The sequence below is a fragment of the Rattus norvegicus genome, chromosome 1 (assembly GCF_036323735.1).
Source record: "Rattus norvegicus strain BN/NHsdMcwi chromosome 1, GRCr8, whole genome shotgun sequence".
NCBI lineage: Eukaryota > Metazoa > Chordata > Mammalia > Rodentia > Muridae > Rattus > Rattus norvegicus.
The window spans coordinates 65,001,978-65,021,127 of NC_086019.1; the positions used below are offsets into that span (position 1 = coordinate 65,001,978).

The 19,150-nt window shown below is 43.7% G+C and overlaps 1 protein-coding gene across 9 annotated transcripts in view; it reads left to right on the plus strand.

Annotated features, from left to right (window-relative positions):
- The window catches only part of Fam120b (family with sequence similarity 120 member B), a 65,057-nt gene that overhangs the window by 8,874 nt on the left and 37,033 nt on the right, over positions 1–19,150 (plus strand). For 4 of the 9 annotated variants that reach the window (XR_005504540.2, XM_039110811.2, XM_039110812.2 and 1 more), the window contains exons 1-2: positions 10,112–10,626; positions 14,558–15,939. Coding sequence is in view for 8 of the 9 variants with exons in the window: in XM_039110811.2 (XP_038966739.1) it covers positions 14,575–15,939 (1,365 nt within the window). In the remaining variant the exon portion in view is untranslated. Of the gene's footprint in view, positions 1–10,073; positions 10,627–14,557; positions 15,940–19,150 lie in introns of those variants that run through there. The other 5 variants (XM_039110806.2, XM_039110803.2, XM_063288575.1 and 2 more) reach the window with 5 other exon arrangements.

Here is a 19,150-nt window from a genome sequence, read left to right on the forward strand (position 1 = left end):
TTTCCCATCTTCAGATGAACCACACCAAATAAAATGGTGGACCCATTTGGTTGCTACATTCAAAGACATTCAGTTCAACATTGTCTTCACTGTCTCTGTAGAAGAACTTCTTCATTACAACCGTTACTATCTTAGTCAGGGTTCCTATTTCTGCACAAAACATCACGAACAAGAAGCAAGTTGAGGAGGAAAGGGTTTATTCAGCTTACACTTCCACACTGCTGTTCATCACCAAAGGAAATCAGGACAGGAACTCACAGGGCAGGAACTTGGAGGCAGGAGCTGATGCAGAGGCCACGGAGGGGGCTGCTTCCTGGCTTTCTTCCCCTGGCTTGCTCAGCTTGCTTTCTTTTTTTTTTTTTTTTTTGGTTCTTTTTTTCGGAGCTGGGGACCAAACCCAGGGCCTTGCGCTTCCTAGGTAAGCGCTCTAACCACTGAGCTAAATCCCCAGCCCCACTCAGCTTGCTTTCTTAAAGAACCCAAGACTACCAGCCCAGGGACAGCACCACCCACAATGGGCTGTCCCCACCACACCTTGATCACTAATTGAGAAAATGCCTTCCAGCTGGGTCTCATGGAGGCATTTCCTCAATGGAGGCTCATTTCTCTGTGATAGCTCCAGCTTGTGTCAAGTTGACACACAAAACCAGCCGGTATGGTTACCTTTTGGGGGGATGTGACCACTGGTAGGTTTCCCAGGTTCGAGTAGTCCCCACATCCCTGCACATTTGGGCAGCGCTAACTGGACTCAATGGGTTGTCAAAACAAAAACAGAAAACAAAATATGAAGTTGAAAGGGATATTTTGGAGGGGAGATTTTTTTTTAAAAAAAGATTTATTTATTTAATGTATATGAGCACACTGTAGCTGTCTACAGACACACCAGAAGAGGGCATCAAATCCCATTACAGATGGTTGTGAGCCACCATGTGGTTGCTGGGAATTGAACTCAGGACCTCTGGAAGAGCAGTCAGTGCTCTTAATCACTGAGCCATCTCTCCAGCCCCGGGGAGATGATTGATAAGGAAAGTGAGCATGGGAAACCTATGTGTGGCCACCTCCTCAAAAGGTCCCTTCAGTAATTATTCATGGGCAGCAGCTCGTCAGCCCTGGCTAAAGCCACATGCTAAAATTTTGGGCTTGCTTGGATCTTGTAGAGGTCCTGTATAGATAAGCACAGCTATTCTGAGTTCATGATTGTGGTAGTCTTGTCATGTCCAGGTAACAGTATTTCATAGCTGCCCTTTGGCTCTTAAATTCTTTTTGCCTCATCTTCCTCCACGTTCCCCAAGTCTTGGTAATTATGAGGTTGATATTGGTGTCCCATTTGGGGCTGAGCTCTCATCTCTTATCCTCAGCATCTTGACCACTTACGTATCTTTCCATCAACTGCTGCCCAGTGCAAAAGGAAGCTTTGCCGACCAGAGCTGGGAGCAGCTCATGTGTCAGAGTATAGGCATAAATATTTAGAAGGTAATTTGAAGGCATAACCAAATAACACTGTAACAATGGCAGGCTGTCTCCTAGGGCCATGTTCTCCCCAGCCAGAGGCTTTTGACTGAGGTTATAATACCAGGCCAAAAAGGTTTTTTTTTTTTTCTCTCCTGTGGAGCAGGCTTCAAATCCAGTCAGAAAATGCTTAGTAACCGGAAAATATTAGTGCCAAGACTGTACCAGTAGGCATATCTTGTCTTGGCAGGCCAGTACTGCAGCATACAGGGTCCAGTATTGGGTAAAACCATTAGTCTTTTCTTTCTCAGCAACCTGCATGGAGGGAAACATCCCCCTGGGTTTAAGACTGATTTCTCTATGTGCTGCAGTCAAAGTATAGTATAGTTTTAGTGGCTACCAATTTCTAGGTACAATTTTTTTCTAGTCTCTCAGGAAAGAAACTTTGAAGTAGTTTCTTACTGGTACAGCCCTTACTGCCCCATAATGACTATTATTATTTTTTTGAGTCAGGGTTTCTCTGTGTAGCCCTGGCTGTTCTGGAACTTACTCTGCAGACTGGGCTGGTCTTGAACTCAGAGATCCACCTGTTTCCACCACCTGAGTACCAGAATGAAAAGCATTCACCACCAGACCTGGATGTGTATAATAATTTTTGTAAGCTTTAGACTTAGACAGGTTGGAGCTTAAGTATGCTACCTACTACTATTACTGCTGCTTATTAACCACTTTAAAATGTTTAAGAGCTTTTCTTTTACCAAATTAATAGAGTAAAAATTCAAGTATTTCTAGATTTGTAACAAAAATAGCCTTTTTCCACACCACACAACTCTGCTCCCAACATGCCCTCTTTTTTCTTTCTTTCTTTCTTTCTTTCTTTCTTTCTTTCTTTCTTTCTTTCTTTTAAAACTTATTTATTCACTCTACATCCCAACTGCCCTCCCAGTCTCCCCATCCCATTCTTCCACCTCCCTCCCCTTCTCCTCTGAGAGAGTGGAGAGATCCCTAAATATAGCCTCCCACCTTCTCACATCAACTCTCTGCAAGGCTAGGTGCACCCTCTCCCACTGAGGCCAGACAAGGCAGCCCAGCTACAAGAGCATATCCTAGGTCCAGCCTGTGTGTGCTCTTTGGTTGGTGGTTGAGTCTCTGAGAGCCCCAAGGGTCCGGGTTAGTTGACTTTGTTGGTCCTCCTGTGGAGTTCCTATTCCCTTCCGGGCCCACAGTTCTTCCCCCAACTCTTCCATAAGGGTCACCAAGCTCCATCCAACATTTGGCTGTCCAACAGCTCCTCTTACTCTGATCTCATAACTGCCTTTAGAATTTACTATCCTATTATACAGGACTGTGTGAGTGTGCATCCTTTCCTATTAAATTACTAGTTACTATTTGCCTTCTAACCGTGTAATTAGAAGCCATGTCTAAATGCGGTTATAAGAAAAAAAATTTTTTTAAGATTTTATTTTATTGTATGAGTACACTGTAGCTGCCTTCAGACACACCAGAAGAGGGCATCAGATCTCATTACAGATGGCTGTGAGCCACCATGTGGTTGCTGTGATTTGAACTCAGGACCTCAGGAAGAGCAGTCGGTGCTCTTAACCACTGAGCCATCTCTCCAGCCCCCATAAGAAAATTTTTTATTGTTCGCCTTTATTGGATTCCGTGCCCAGGTGGTTTATTTGCTTATTGATTTCCATTTGTAGCTATTACTCATTGCCAAACTCTGAAGACCCCGTCTAGTGTTCTAATGTGCTGTGCATTCTGAGGACTTCATTAAATATTCCTTTGTCTGATTCATTTGGATTTCAGCTGGATTCAATGTATTGGCATTATTGTTTCTAGAATTTTAAGGCTAAGCTCCACTGTATCCAACGTCCTAGGAGCTCAGGTGAAGTTTCTTTGTCCATTTGATTGCCGGTCTCTTAAATTGGAACTTTTTGCTTCTTCTTCTAGAGATTTTTTTTGGTTCGCTGGTTTGCTTGTTTGTTTAGACAGATTTCTCATTGTGTGTATCAGGACTGTTTAAACTCAAAGAGATTCACCTGTCCCTACCTCCATGTTCTAGGATTAAAGTCATGTGACAACAATCCCAGCAACTCAAAATCATTTATTTCTGGTGTTTAGCAATCCCGCGAGGATGTAACTTATATAGATCTTTTGAAGTTTGCCTTTTGAGCACTGACTGTCATTTTCAACATGGAAACATACCTTCCAGATATGAAAGTTTTTCTTGAATTATTCCTTTGGTGTTTTTATTCTCTTCGTTTAAAATTTTCTCTTTTCCATTTTTGGATCCCAGACCACATTTTAATCTTGTATTTGCTTTTCAGTTCTCTTCAGTCCCATCATCTTAGATGCCACCCTATTTATCATTGATTTATTTACATAGTAGTTTCTTTATCATTAATAAATTTATAATTTTAATTTTCAAGATTCCCCCTTGCCAGGAGGTGGTGACATACACCTTTAATCCCAGCACTTGGGAAGGAGAGGCAGGAGGATCTCTGACTTAGAGGCCAGTCTGATAGTTCTAGAACAACCAGGGCTGTCTCGGAAAAACCCTGTCTTGAAAACAGAGAAGAAAAACAACAGAATTTTTATTCTCGGTGACTCCTTATGCTTTTTTTCCCCATAAGTGTAATATATTCTGCAATGGCAGATGTAATTTTGCATAATAACATTTTTCTCTTCCTTGCATTTTTTATTTTTCCTAATAACTTTATTTTTGTTAGTTTTTCTTTCTTGGCTGTGTATTTTTAGAAGCCAAATGTTTTGGGAAGCTCCAGGTAGTACACGAGGACTGTCAGATTGGCAGTTGCATGGCACTTTGGTCTGCCTACTTCCACAGTCTACCCTAACTCCCTCTTGCTTCTCATTATGCACCACCCCTTCTTGGAGAATTTGTGTCTACTTGGTTTCATAACCATAACACCCAAGGTTTTACCCTCAACTCTCTGTTAGAATTATACCTCTTGCTAATTGGTCCTTTCTCTTCTAATCCTCTCACCTCCCACCAATGCTTCCACTGTGTCCCTTTTCCTTCCTGTCCTGGTTCTGGGGCTACTCTAAGTACTGTAGACAGAACATAAGCTTTTCTCACAGACCTTGCTCTGGAGTCTGAAATCGGAGTGCCAGGAGGGTCGTGTTCTGGTTATGTCTCTGTTTTTTTGATTTGCCTTTGCCTTGTTTTCTGCATGGTAGAAATAAGGCAAGAGGGCTCACAGGATCAAATTTACCATGGGGATCCATCCACCTACCAAAGCATCCCACTTCCAAAGCCCCCCTCAGATAACATCATAGATTTCAAAGTCTGAACTATTTGAGGCACAAACATCTTAAACCTTACTGTGTGTTTCACTGTGTTCTGGTATCTGGTGTGTTTGCTTGTGTCCTCAACTGTAATGAACTCCTTAAGACCAGAGACCACTTCACATATTTTTGGTGGAACCCAAACATCCCCTACCAGCAGGTTCTGGGCACTGTTTGTTGATTTTACTTGGAAAAAATTCAACAGAAAACAACAGCCTTGATGATCAGAAAGATATCTTTCCAAAACCTTTAATGTATCTGTGGAATAACTTCAATTTAATTATGTATTTTGAGTGCTTTGTCAAGTGCCTACCATTAGTTCGAAAGGAAATAATAGACTGTTTTTCCTGCTTTACTTCCTTGAATGAAGCTTCATTACTTCACAAGGATCAGAAAGTCCTAACTGGGAGGAACACATAAGTTTGGGATGTACTTTAATCAATTTGGTATATTAATCAATGGATTTTGTCAGGAGTTTATATTAAGCAATCACATTGATCTCAAGCCCCCTACGTCTTTCAAGAGCCTGAACAAAGATTCTCCTGATTGTAGAGAAGAAAGGTGGGGTCTACAGAAATGAGTGGTATCGTGTCTTATCAAGAACTCAGAGCATGGAGCATGTGAAAAGGATAAGTCTGAGGATGACTTGAGTGTACACAACCCCACTTAGATCAGAAATCAATTCTTCTTAAACTTGTTGCATGATAGAGGCTAATAATTAGGGAAATATTCACTGAAGCAAACTGTTAACCACATGTTGAATCTTTGTTTCAAGTACCCTTTTGTATTTTTCTCTGTCAGTTGTTGCCTTATTTAGGGTTTCTATTGTTGTAATAAAACACCATGACCAAAAGCAACTTGGGGAGGAAAAGGTTTATTTCATCCTATGACTCTCGGGTTATACTCCATTGTAGAGGAACTTTAATCCTACAACATGGATGCTTTCACAAGGGATCTCATTCAAAGACTTCTAGGTCTATATAATCTGGCTAGAATGCAAACCTTTAACCTCTAACAATGAAGGTGAGGTTAGTTTGTATAAGGAAGCAGCCATGTTCAAACCTGACATTTGATTGAAGGGCACACAAAGTGACAAACCAGAGAAAGATTCGACGAACGAGTCAGAGATACGACATGCCCAACCCACATGACAGTACAGCACAGAAGAGGCTTCTTATGAGCAGAAAGGGGTGGGGAGTGTGTGTGTGTGTGTGTGTGTGTGTGTGTGTGTGTGTGTGTGTGTGAGAGAGAGAGAGAGAGAGAGAGAGAGAGAGAGAGTGTTTTACCAGGACAGTTTTACAGAGACAGAGGCAGAGAGGACAAACTAAACACAGGTGAAGGCAGAACAAGCCAGAGAATGGTAAGCCAGAAGATTAGAACAGATTGCCAAAGTTAGTATAAGGCCAAGCAGAGCAATTCAGGGAGGAGCAGAGGAAGTCGGATTGAATCAGTCAGAATGGAAGATTCTGTACAGAGGTTGTGCAGAGGCTAAAAGATTCCAGGCCTAGGCCTAGGGATAGTTAACACAGAGAAGTTACTCAGCCCAAGCTGGTATTGGCACAGCTTGCGTATGGCTTTCATCTCGTCCCTTCATCTGAAGAAAATCTGGGCAGAAACTAAAAGCCAGAACCTGGAAGCAGGAACTCAATCAGAAGCCATGGAGAAACTGGCTTTTTTGTTTCCCATGCCATGCTTAATCTGTTTTCTTATGCAAGTCAGGATTCCCATAGCCAAGGCTGGCCCTGCTGCAGAGGGCTATGCTCCTGTACATGAATCATTAAGCAAGAAACGTCCCTATAGCTATGCCTACAAGCCATCTGATGAAGATGTTTTCTTAATTGAGCTTTCTCTTCCCAGATAACTCTAGCTTGTGTCAAGTTAGCAAACAAACAAACAAACAAACAAAGCCAAACAGGATAATCAATATCCTGTCAACCTGACAGGATCTCTATTAGACCACAGGTTTTCCCTTGTTTGTTTATCCCCAGGATCTCATGTTGATATCAATATCACAATATAAAACATAAAGAACCTTAAAAGTCCCACAGCTTTCTATTCTTCAGCACCTTTAAAAGTCAAATTTCTCTTTAAAAACACTGTGTCTCTTTAAAGGTCCAAAGTCTCTCAACTGTGGGCTCCCATAAAAATCAAAACTAGTTAAATATTTTCCTACTCCAAGAGCAAATCATCAGGGCACAGTCACATTCAAGTCAACACAAAACCGAATCCAACAGTGTAAAGCTCAGTGACGGATGTGTGGGAATTGTGATCATCTGGGCTCTAAAGGAGTAAGCAACTCCACCCCTGGGTCTGCCGTCCACAGTACCCATAGTACATTTCCCATGCTCAGACACAAGCTGCTGTTGTCCCTGATGGCCATATCTACGGTACTGTCATCTCCAAAATGCTGCTGGAACTGGGCTGCAACTTTACCTGTGCACTTCTCCTGGCTTCTCACAGTGCTAAGCCTTAGCTGTTCCCCACCACTCCTTCATACCTTCGAAACCAGTAGCAACTGGGAGACTCTTATACATCACCAATTTCAGCTGCCAGTACAAAGTACTTGGTACTTGTGATGACACTGGCATAACACTTCAATGGTGTTCTTTCAATTATGCTGGTCAATTCTTAATCATAGAGGATCCTTCAGCACCAGCTGGCCAATATTGATTGTCTCAGCAAAGCAAGTTTCACTTTAATGGTTCTGGTTCCTTGTTAAACATAGCCTGCTCTTCATTTTCTGCTGACCAGAACCACAGCTTCTTTTATTATTTTATGTGAATGAGTGGTTTTGGATGTATGGGCACACATGGCTGCCTGTCAGATGCCCTAGAAAGTCAGAAGAGGGCATCAGATCCCCCTGGGACTGGAATTATAGATTGTGATAAGTTGCCCTGTGGGTGGTATTGGGGATCAAACTTAGGTCCCCTTCAACAGCAACAGGTGCTCTGAACCACTGAGCCGATTCTCTAGCACCTAGTTCCGATTAAAAATATGGAACAGCCCTGACAGAGTCTTACAGAGATGTTCGAGCCTCCCTCTGAAAATTCAGAAGCCAGACTTAAATCATCTGTCTGATCTCAGCATTGCCTTCTAAGTTCCCACAGTAGCCCAGCTCTGAACATTCAGTAGCTTTTCCAGTCCAAAGTTCCAAAGTCCTTCCACGATCATTTCCCAAACACAGTCAGGTCTGTTACAGCAATATCCCATGAGCCTTTTGTTAGGGTTTCTATTACTATGATAAAACACCATAACCAAAAGCAACTTGGGAAGGAAAGAGTTTATTTGGCTTATATATCCTGGGTCCCAGTCCACTGAGGGAAGTCATACAGGAACCTGGAGGCAGGAACTGAATCAGAAGCCATGGAGGAATGCTGCTTACTGCCTTGCTTCCTGTGGTTTGTTCAGCCTGGTTTCTTATACAACTCAGGACCCTCTGCCTGGGGTGGCACTGCCCCCAGTAGGTTGGGTCCTTCAACATGGAATCATTGATCAAGAAAATGTCCTACAGAGTTGCCTACAGGAAGTATTTTCTCAGTTGAAGTTTCTCTTTCCAGATATCTTTAGCTTGTGTCGAGTTGACAAAAATCCATCCAAGACATGCTGGATACTTTGGTTTCTAGACTGACAGCTGTCATCAATCTAGAACACCAGTTGCCTGAGAGAGAATTGAGTGTAGTGGTTTGAATGAGATGTCCCTAATGGGCTCAGATGTTTGAATACTTGGTCCTCAGTTGATGGCAGTTTGGGTAGATTTGGTGGCTTTGTTGTTGGAAGTATGCCCCTGGGGTGGGAGTGGGCTTTGGGGTTTTAAAACTTTGAAACCCTTCCCATTTTACGCATGCGGAGATGAGAATTCGCAGCTCTTCCAGTTACCACACTTCCACTCTGTTGTCGTGACATTTTATCAAAGCAACGGAAAAGTAACTAAAATACTGAGAAACTACCCCAAGGTGGGCAGAGACGAAGGCTGGACTGGGAACCATTGTACGGTTGGTTTCCACCGTCCCCAAATCCCCTAAGACTGAATGATACTGCCACCACCCCTGAACAACTGAAGGACTATTAGGGTGGTGGCAATTGCAGCTTTAGTCTCACCTTTTCTGGAGACTTGGGATTTGTCCATCAAGAAGCTGACCCTGGAGGTTCAACCTGTCATCAGGGCAACTGAAATCAACTGAATTGATTATGCCTCTCCTTTAACTACCAGTGTCCAAAGAAGACTTCATGTCAGCCGTGGATGCCGCAAAGAGACTTTGTTGCTATCAGAGGAAACCACTACCATCAACAACTACCCGGCTGTGGCATTGCCTTAGGAAACTCTGACCATGACACCTGGAGATGGCTCTTAGATCACCCTACTCAAGAACCCCCAGCCCAATAGCAGTATACAGGAGAAGTTTTTACTGCAAGCTGCCCCTGTGCTGCCAATAAAATTTACTCCGAGCGGTTCTGATGCCTCCTTGTAGTCTTTATCATGGGTAGGGTAGCCAGAGTTGGTTGCATAAAAAACAGGTACAGCACCCAGCCGAAGACAGAGGGTTGTTCAACGGGCCATGGAGAGCTGAGACTGTGAATCGCTGCAGAAGTGTTGGGAAAGTATGGCATAGAGGAGAACAGAAACCGCAAAAGATAAAATAATACAAAATGCTGACGCTGGAAAACCTGCAAGCGCCAGCTGCTCCAAGAGTTCTGGAAAGTCACTGAGTTGCTACCTCTGGCTGCTGAGGAAGCATCCTGGAGCTGCAAAGCTAAAGGCTGAAAGCCCAGATACCATAAAGCTAACACAAACTGGGTGTGTTGACTCATCAGTTATTAAGGCTAAACCTATATAACCTTGAGATCCAAGTGTTTCCAGCCCCCCAAGTTGGGGTAAACCGACACACACAAAGGAAGCCTTTGTATTGGAGATTTCCATTCAAAATACCAGACAGCCCGAATGTAGCCTACAAGGATGGCCACTTCTCCCAATAAAGTGACCGTGATTATTGTCTGTGACAACTCTGTATGTGGACTCCCAGCCCTTGATGCTCTGGGTCCAAGTTGCGCCGCCTTTCAGTACTGATATGCCTAAGGAGATTCAAGATCAAATCAGCACCCCAATACTTGGTGTGGTCTATGGCGTTAAAAGGGTTTCCAGTCAGTATCCACTGCGGCCTGTCTGCAAGCACTACTGGAGCAGGACAACCAGGGTTAGTGCCGGCTGCCACTCAGCCTGAAGACTCAGCCAATGGGACAAACCCACTTTTCCGCAGTCGAGTTATCCAGGGGTGGGCGGGTCTCCTAGGCTTTTCCCCGGTTGCTGGGCAACGGGTTCACGCTTCCCTCTCCCCACCCACCCACCCACCCACGCCTGAGCACCACCCACTTCGCCACCCTCTCTAGCGCTTGCGTACTACACCCCTTTCGTCCCTTCGTCCTTTACTTCCAGTTATGTAAGCACAAGCTTCGCTTTGTCAAACCAGGCTCTTCTCCGAGCGGAAGTGCAATAACGGAAGCGGAAGTGAGCACGCCGGAGACTGCGGGTCTGAAATCAGGTTGACGCATCTACAGACACTGACTGCTGTGCTCCTCTGGGTAGGCAAGGCTCCGGGATCGGCCCACGGCCTCTGCAGTCCCACCTCCCTATCCGGCGCTCCTTCCAGCCTTAAATCCGCTATCCCCGCCGTGACCACGCCCCTCCGCGCCCTACGTCCTGGCCTCTCTGCATCCTGGCTGCTCTGCGTCCTGGCTGTTTCCCCGGGGTAGAGGGGAGAGGCAGCCATCCTCCTGCTGAAGCGGGGTAGAGGCCTTTACTGAGCCCAGCTGAGGACCAGCGAGGTAGAGTCTCAGACTCTAGTAGCGGCTGGAGAACTGGTACCTGGGGTAAGGAGGATGTGGGACCTGAAGTGATGGAGAGGCCAGGGGGCTGGGCCTCAGCTGTGTTGAGTTGTTCTGGGGAGGGGACCATCCTTTTGGTTTAGGTTTTTCTACATATGCTCTCAGACCTTTCCATCTCAGGGACTTGCGGTTACCCACGACCACTGTCATCAAGCAGTCTCTCATTTCTCCTATCTCCCATCCATTAGAGGATATTGACTGACGTTAGGGTAGTGTACGAGCGCTAGCTACTTTCCCCTTACCTGTTTTTGAAAGGCACCAGCAACAGATGGGCTATTTCTCTTGCCACTCACCTTGACTATAGCACCTCCCAGTTTAAAAAAAAATTCCAACCGGCCAGTTTACATCCATGAACACCTTTGGCCTGAAAAAAACGTAAATGGATAACATTTGAAGCCATTTGTTTTCACATTCGGAGATTCTATCTCCAAACTGGAATTTGGATGTATTTATAGAGCTGATAATGAAAAGTTCATGCATTAAACCTTTGGAGTCTCCTTGCTTACATGGGAAGATCTCAAGGTACTGGGAACGCAAGACCCCTTGCTCATAATTGTCATTTTTTAAAAAAAGGAAGTATCCTCAGTTACATATTGTAGGCCCTTTACAACTTGCCATTTGTCTTATCTTGCTGCCTTGCAGATGTTCTTGTCCTAATTTTTCCTCTCCATTTCCACCATCTGCAAGGTGTGCTGGATGTTTATGCTGGTCATTGGGTAGAACACTGTGACTTCTGTGTTGCAGATCCTAAATTCATTTCATTTCTGAATTGACTCCACCTTGGTAAGAAGGATATATTCCTTATAATGCTATCAATCGTTGTTCCAGAGCTTAATACAAAGTATAAATAGTTTTAATTTTATAATGGGAGTCTGCAAACTGTGAGTGGAATTTTTTTCTCCTTTATTACATCTGTCTGCCCTTTTTTATTCATTTATTTCAGCAAATAGACACTGGTTCTAGTGTGTCTGTCTGTTCTGACTAGCCTTTGTCTTCACACAATCCCTGTACGAAGTCTGCCTTCTCTATACTGTCTAATATCAAGGCAAGACCCATCGTGTCCCAGAAATGAATATAAACTGTCAGGGGGCAGAGATGTAATTCAGTGGCAGAATGTTTGCCTGCATACATGAGTCCCGCACTACACTGTAAAAGGTACAGCTGCAGAAAGTGTCAGCTTCCTGAAGTCCAAATGATTGATTCCCTGAGTTGAATCATGTCACCAGTAATTATGTCACTGCAGTAACCCAATTACTGTCATTACAATTTGATGATAGATCCTGACATCGTAATCTATCATTTAATAATAATAATAATAATAATAACAATAAAAGCAAGGCTTCTTTACATTTTAACACAAAATGTATAATTTGTTTTCACCCAACTTTTTTTTTCTTTTTTTTTTTTTTTTTCCGGGGCTGGGGATCGAACCCAGGACCTTGCGCTTCCTAGGCAAGCACTCTACCATTGAGCCAAATCCCCAACTTCACCCAACTTTTGATGTCTAAGTTGCTAATGACAGCCTCAAATTCTACCAGTAGGTAGTAACCAGTAAATTCTTAAAATGGTAGTCCTGTGAGGGTGCCTTTTTAATTAAGCCTAGAGTTTTTACAGCTTCTTCATTGGTATGATGGTGCTTAAAGCTTTTGCTACCCATCAGAAAGTTTGTTTCACAGGTTAGTGTGTGTGTGTTTGCGTGTGTGTCTGCGTGTCTGCACATGTGCATGCCTGGCTGGTGCATACACAGTAAAGGCAAGATAATCTCTCTGCCCTAGGTCTTCAAGAGGCATTATTTTGTGTTGCTTTTTATAAATTGAGGATTTGTTGTTAATATTTTATCAAGAATTTAGTGGGTTGATGCCATGTTTTTTAAAAACCATAGGAAAAATAGACCATTAAGATGCATGGTTTCTGTTGGAATTATTTTTACTATTGCTGGACATTGTCTGCCTGAGGAATGTCTTTTATTTCTATACAAGGACTTAGGTAACTACATCTTACTAAGGCAAGAATTCGGCAATACTTTCCCACATTCTGCATACTGACTCTTAAACTATTTTGTTTGAAATCTATATTTCAGTTTTCCATAGAGTCACTATCTCAAATGTTGCAACTATTTAGTATAGTACATTTTTAATAAGTCTCTTTTTAATACCTTTATTGAGTGCGCTTGAAACATTTACCTAGGTTGTTCGATTTAACATTTGCATTAAAATATATCTATCGGCATACTCATACCTGTCACTTCCAACGTGTGTCCTAGCACATGCTTTTTTTCCTGTCTGCCTCCATCAGAGCACCACCATTAGACCACTGCATGCCTGTGTCTCATAGAAAGGAGCTCACCCCTCACACCAAATCTAAGAAAACCTTGAAGAATAATAATTTTATACTTTTATTCAGTACCTTCATGCCTATGACTCCTGGCGAGTAGGCTAGGTCACATGGTATGGAATTAACACACACACATGCACACACACACACACACACACACACACACACACAGAGCCATAAAATTGCAGTCAGAAACTCCCTTTGTTTCTTGTAATCAGAAAGAATTCTGTCTTCCCTTAAGACCCTATCATGCCACCTATGGTTTCATGCTATAGTTCTCTTAATACTCTGGGAACTGAACACGCTGGTTCTTTGGTCTAGTCACCCCGTCATGCTCTTCCTATAATGAACCTCTTGCTTGGACCTGAAGGCTCACTCTCCCAGTCCATTGCCCCATCGTATGGCTGCTTACGGCTGCCATCCCAGCTAGAACTTTAATAAACCTCCCATCTGAAGGGAGATCATGTCAGCCTCTTTCTACAATGCAGTAACTTTATTGTTGTTGTTGTTGTTGTTGTTGTTATTATTACTTATTTGTGACAATCACTAGTCCACTTTCATCACTACAAATTTATTATCAGTGAACTATAATTTTATGTGCATCAAGTCAGTCTGCTTTTTTTTTTCCATCAGGGTGTGTGTGTGTGTGTGTGTGTGTGTGTGTGTGTGTGTCTGTGTCGACTTTTAGTTATCAAAAATAATTCAAGTCGGATGTGATGGAACACTCCTTTAGTCCCACCACTCACCAGAGAGACACAGGTGGATCTCTATAAGTTCAAGGCTAGCCTGGTCTATGTTACATGGTGAAACTCTGTCAAACAAAAAATTAGTACTTTGAAGGTTACCCATGTTTCAATCTATATTTTGGATTTTTAAATTAACTTCTACTTAAGTCCTAGGTGGGAGATAATTACCCATTTAAAAACCTCACTCAGGCTGATGAGATGGCTTAGTGGGTAAAAATGGCTGCTGCCAAGCCTGATGGCTTGAGTTCAACTCCTGGGACCCACATGATAGAGGAGAGGGTACATGAATGGTCCTCGGGCCTCCACACATGCACCATGGCATGTATGCATACCACACATGTGCCATGGCATGTATACTTATCACACATGTGCCATGGCATGTATACTTATCACACGTGTACCATGGCATGTATACTTATCACACATGTGCCATGGCATGTATACATACCACACATGTACCATGGCATGTACGCATACCACACATGTACCACACATGTATGGATACCACCTCCCACCCCCTTTCTCCCCCAGAGAAATAAATAAAATAAAAAGACTTTGCCTCTTTGTATTTAACTGAGGAATGCCTTGACTAGTAAGTGGAATTTTAAAAGATATATAATGTATAATGTCTTTGTGAAAGTCCCACTATAGAAATTAGTGTATGCTTCATAAAACGTCGTCGGTACTTCCACTGAAAACACCCCTAGGCAGTGTGTCATGGAGCTTGGTGACAAACGCTTTTTTTTTAGAACATTAAATATTGTCCGTGTTTGCGTTGGTGAGTGTCTAGAAATAATGCCACAGTCGCTAATCGTGGATTCATTTTATTTTTGCAGATTCATAAAATCCAATTATGGGTGTAAGAGGTTTGCAGGGGTTTGTGGGAAGTACCTGCCCACATATATGTACAACAGTCAATCTCCACGAGCTGGCAGAGAGTCACCGAGCCAAGTACCCTGGAAGTACGCCCACCATTGTGGTGGACGCCATGTGCTGTCTCCGATACTGGTACACAGCAGAGTCCTGGGTGTGCGGCGGCCAGTGGAGAGAATACTATTCGGCTTTGAGAGACTTCCTCGCGGCCTTCACATCTGCTGGCATCAAGCTGATCTTTTTCTTTGACGGCACGGTGGAGCCGGGCAAGCGAGACGAGTGGGTAAAGCGAAGACTTAAAAACAACAGGGAGATATCCAGGATCTTCCACTATATCAAGTCAAAAAGAGAGCAGCCAGGCAGGAACATGTTCTTCATCCCCTCCGGTCTGGCCATATTCACGCGGTTCGCCCTGAAGTCGTTGGGCCAGGAGACTTTCTGCTCATTGCAGGAGGCAGACTACGAGGTGGCTTCTTATGGCCTGCAGCACAACTGCCTTGGGATCCTTGGGGAAGACACTGACTACTTAATTTATGACACTTGCCCCTACTTGTCAATTGGTGACCTCTGTCTGGAGAGTCTCCAAACCATCCTGCTGTGTCGAGAGAAGCTCTGTGAGAGCCTGGGCCTCCGTGTGTCAGACCTCCCTCTGCTGGCCTGTCTACTTGGCAATGACATCACTCCAGAGGGCATGTTCGAAAGCTTTCGGTACAAGTGCTTGTCATCCTATGCTTCTGTGAAAGAGAATGCAGGCAAAAAAGGAAATATTATCCTAGCCGTCTCCGACTATATCTCCAAAGTTCTTCATTTGTATCAAGGTGAGAAGAAGATCGAAGAGATGCTACCCTTGGGGCCAAACAAAGCTCTCTTTTATAAAGGAGTAACATCGTACCTTTTGCCAGGGCAGAAATCTCCATGGTTAGTTCAAAAACCCAAAAGCATAATAACAGACAAGCAAATGGCGAGTTTAAACCCCGGATCCAAGCAAGAAGTCCCCATGTGCATAGATCCTGAATTCAAGCAAGAAGTTCCTGTGTGCACTAATCCCGAGTCCATGCAAGAAGTTCCCATGTGTATGGACCCTGAACCCAACCAGGAAGCTTCCGTGTGCATGGATCGCGAATCCAAGCCAGAGGTTCCCATGTGCACTGATCCTGAATCCAAGCCAGAGGTTCCCCTGTATACAAACCCAGAGAGCAAGCAAAAGTCACCTTCAGAAATAGACCCCAAGTGCAATCTAGAAGCACTCACGTGTACATACCCTGAAGTTAAACAAGAAGATGCCATGGATATGGAACCGGAAATAAAGCAAGCAACCATGGTTTCAGAGTCTGAAATCTTAAAGGCAAGTGGATGTGCCTCCCCCACCTCATCTACAATGTCATGATTGAAAGTATACCTACTAACGGGTTTGATCGGGAGCACTTGTTACCTGCAGGGAGGACCGTAGGAGGATCCAGACGAGAAACCTCTTGAGTCTAGTTAGGAAGATATATGAAACCATGTCATAAATACATTTGATACTGTCTCATGAACGGGATGGGAAAGAGCTGTAGGATTCTAAGGACAGACTGTTGTGAGTTAAAGAGAAGGTTTCCCCATGGAGTCAGGCCCTCTGGAGGACACATTTGCTTTGAATAATTCAAACGCGGGGGGGGGGGTGTTATAGGAACCCTGCAGATGTAGTGATTCAGATTAGTGTCAATGTGAGGCATACTGGTAAACTATCCAGGCAGGAGCCTAGGGCTCAAGGAGAAGGAAAGCTGGAAAGGATAGGGTGTAGCCACAGTCTAAATGTAAATGCTAAGAGCTTTTGCCGACTAAGTTAACATTAAGTCAAAGTGCAGTTCCACAAGAGACACAGGCTTTAGCTTTTCTCTGTCAACTCTTACTTAGAACAGCCCTGTAAAATAGATACTTTTCTAGTCATGCCTATCTCTGCCATGGCTTCACTCGCACTAAGCCTATGCTTAAAACCCTTGGGCCAAATCCCCAGTCCTGTTATCTTGGTCATATAGATAAGGTGGAGATCCACAGAAATGACCAAAGCTTGCAAACTCTGAGCCAAGCATGATTTACCCACAAATGTGTTAGTATTACGATGCTGTCACCACCATTCAGAATACAGATATAGGAATCCCATCTCAGTGTGTATCCCTAGCTGTCCTAGAACTCACTACCAGGCTGACTTGGTACTCACAGACATCTGCCTGCCTCTGCCTCCCTAGTGCTAGGATTAAAGTCCTGTGCCACCCACCTGGCTTTCTCACTTTCCATAACCAGTCTTTGTACTTCTTGTTACTTATATTAAATGGGTTTTCAACTTGTGCAGTATCCATTTCTTCCAGCGTTCTTTTTCCCTGGTTTCAGCTATCTCTTGTGGAAATCACTGTCTTAATTGTCAAGAACTTCTCCTGAGTAAACATGTACCCTTTTTAGTTCATTTGCTATGCTGTGTGGAGAAATCAAGTCCTTTATCTTGTATTTTTCTTGTAATCCTTACTATCTTGTAACAAAAACATGTAGCCAAGAAATAACAGTATCCAGCCTCTGCCTGTCTCTAGCCTCGTGTCCCACTGATTTTCTTCCGTTTCCTTTGGTTATGTGGTCCTCACCATATTGTTCATGCTTTCCCGTCTCGTGGGCAACTGCCACGAACTTTCTCCTGGTTAATGCTTACCAGTCTCTTCTGTTACAGCCTCTGTTAAAAGTGTGTCTTACCCAGCCGTCTGTGGGCTTCAGTTGGAATCTGTTTATGTGATCAGCAGCTCTCTTATAGACCGGCCCTGAGTTTTCCCAATGCCAAATGTCTTACACCTCCATACTGTCTTTTTATAGCCGCTCCTCCTTAAATATTTGTGGGCTAAATGCCTTTCTCCCCCAGCTGTAAGTTAGCTCCTTAGTAATTTCTGTCCCTGCTACAAGCACATCAGTCTCTCCTTTTTAAAAAGCCATTGACCTCTTTTCTGTTAATGGATTGTGACAAGTAAACTAATAGCAATTACAGTAAAATGTAGATTCTCACACTCCTTAAGCGACTCATAGGTGGACGAATACTAAGAATTTAAGAAAGCAAACTGATTGTTTGCACTTGGGAAGCTTTGCTAGTGCTTCGTGGAAGAGAAGGGTAGAAGAGACCTGCAGGGCAGTGCTGGCAGTCTGGGTAGTAGTGAAGTATGTGTGGCCTGGTGGGAAGGGTTGGTGATCGTTAGGACAGGAAGAAGGTGAGTTTGACTTTGCTTAACCTTCAGTTTTATTACGCAGATTAGATGTGATAATGCTACTTCAAGTACAGATCCTGCAAAGATTGTCCTCAGATCCTTGTATCTAAGGAGTCTTATTGAAGGCAGCGCTCACGTTATGCCATTGGGCCACCGCTATGGAGGTAGAAGCTCTCAGCTCCCTTCTGACGTGAGGGCAGAGGTGTCCAAGGCTCCTGATACCCATTACTAAGGCCAGGATTCTCACCCAGCCTTTGGATCTGACCTGGCTACATAGAGATGAAATTGATCAGGAGTTCCAAGAGCACAGAAGTAAACGGGATCCCATGAAGCTGCCTCCTCCTGGTCTCCTGTGTGCCATTTGTGTGATACCTGACACAGGCTTAGCCTGGGCTGTCCCAGAGGGAGGTGATGTTGGCTTAGCCTTGCCAACTGCAGCCACCCAGCTGACTTCTGTCTTCATCTGTCCCCCTTCCCACCCGTTCTCTGACTCAAAGTCTGCTTGTGAGGGACCTCCTGCCTCCTACTAATGCCACAGTTTGGGTAGCGCTCTCAGTTCCTGCAGTAAGGGTGGTCCTGACAGCGTAGGAGAGACCACACAGGGAACCTCACTTGTTATGAAAGAATTTAGTACTTGATTCCTGTACCTAGTGAAGCAGTACTGCACGCTTTTAAATAGAATGTGATGGGATTGAATGATGGTTTTTACACACTGGTTATACTGCAAAGAACAGATCTATACGGTTTTACTACAGTTATACTGAAAAGAACTGATTTAAACTCACTTCTGCAGAAACCTAAGTAAAAGACAAACTTGGATAAACAAGCTAGAATTAGGAAACGGTAGTCAGAGGAGCGCTGCATGGTGCTCTTTGGTGTGGGGGGGTCCCCACACTCATTTTCAAACTAAATAGTTTTTAAAGATAGGTGAAAGAGCCCTTGCCAGTAGAGGGTTAGCAGCAGTTCTGCTATGCATTATGTGTTAGTCGGAAATGCCGAGGGCCTGGGAGGGGCACATAGGAGAGCAACAGATTGTGGCATTTCCATGATCCAATAGCATGATCAAAGTTCTGATATCAGATGGGTGTAGCTCAGCCATAGAACGTATACTTAGCAAGGCCCTAGATTCAGCCCCTGGCACCAAGAAAATAACAAAAGAGCTGATGTCAAGATTTGAATTTATGTTTTTCAATTCAAAGAAAAATATGGAAAAGAATTTTGGGTATCAGCCGCTTCAGAATTCTCGATCTTTCTGCCTAAGCCTCCCAAGTATTAGACTTGCAGGTGTGTGTCACTACAACTGGCTTAGAAGTGAAATTAACAGTAAATAGGTTT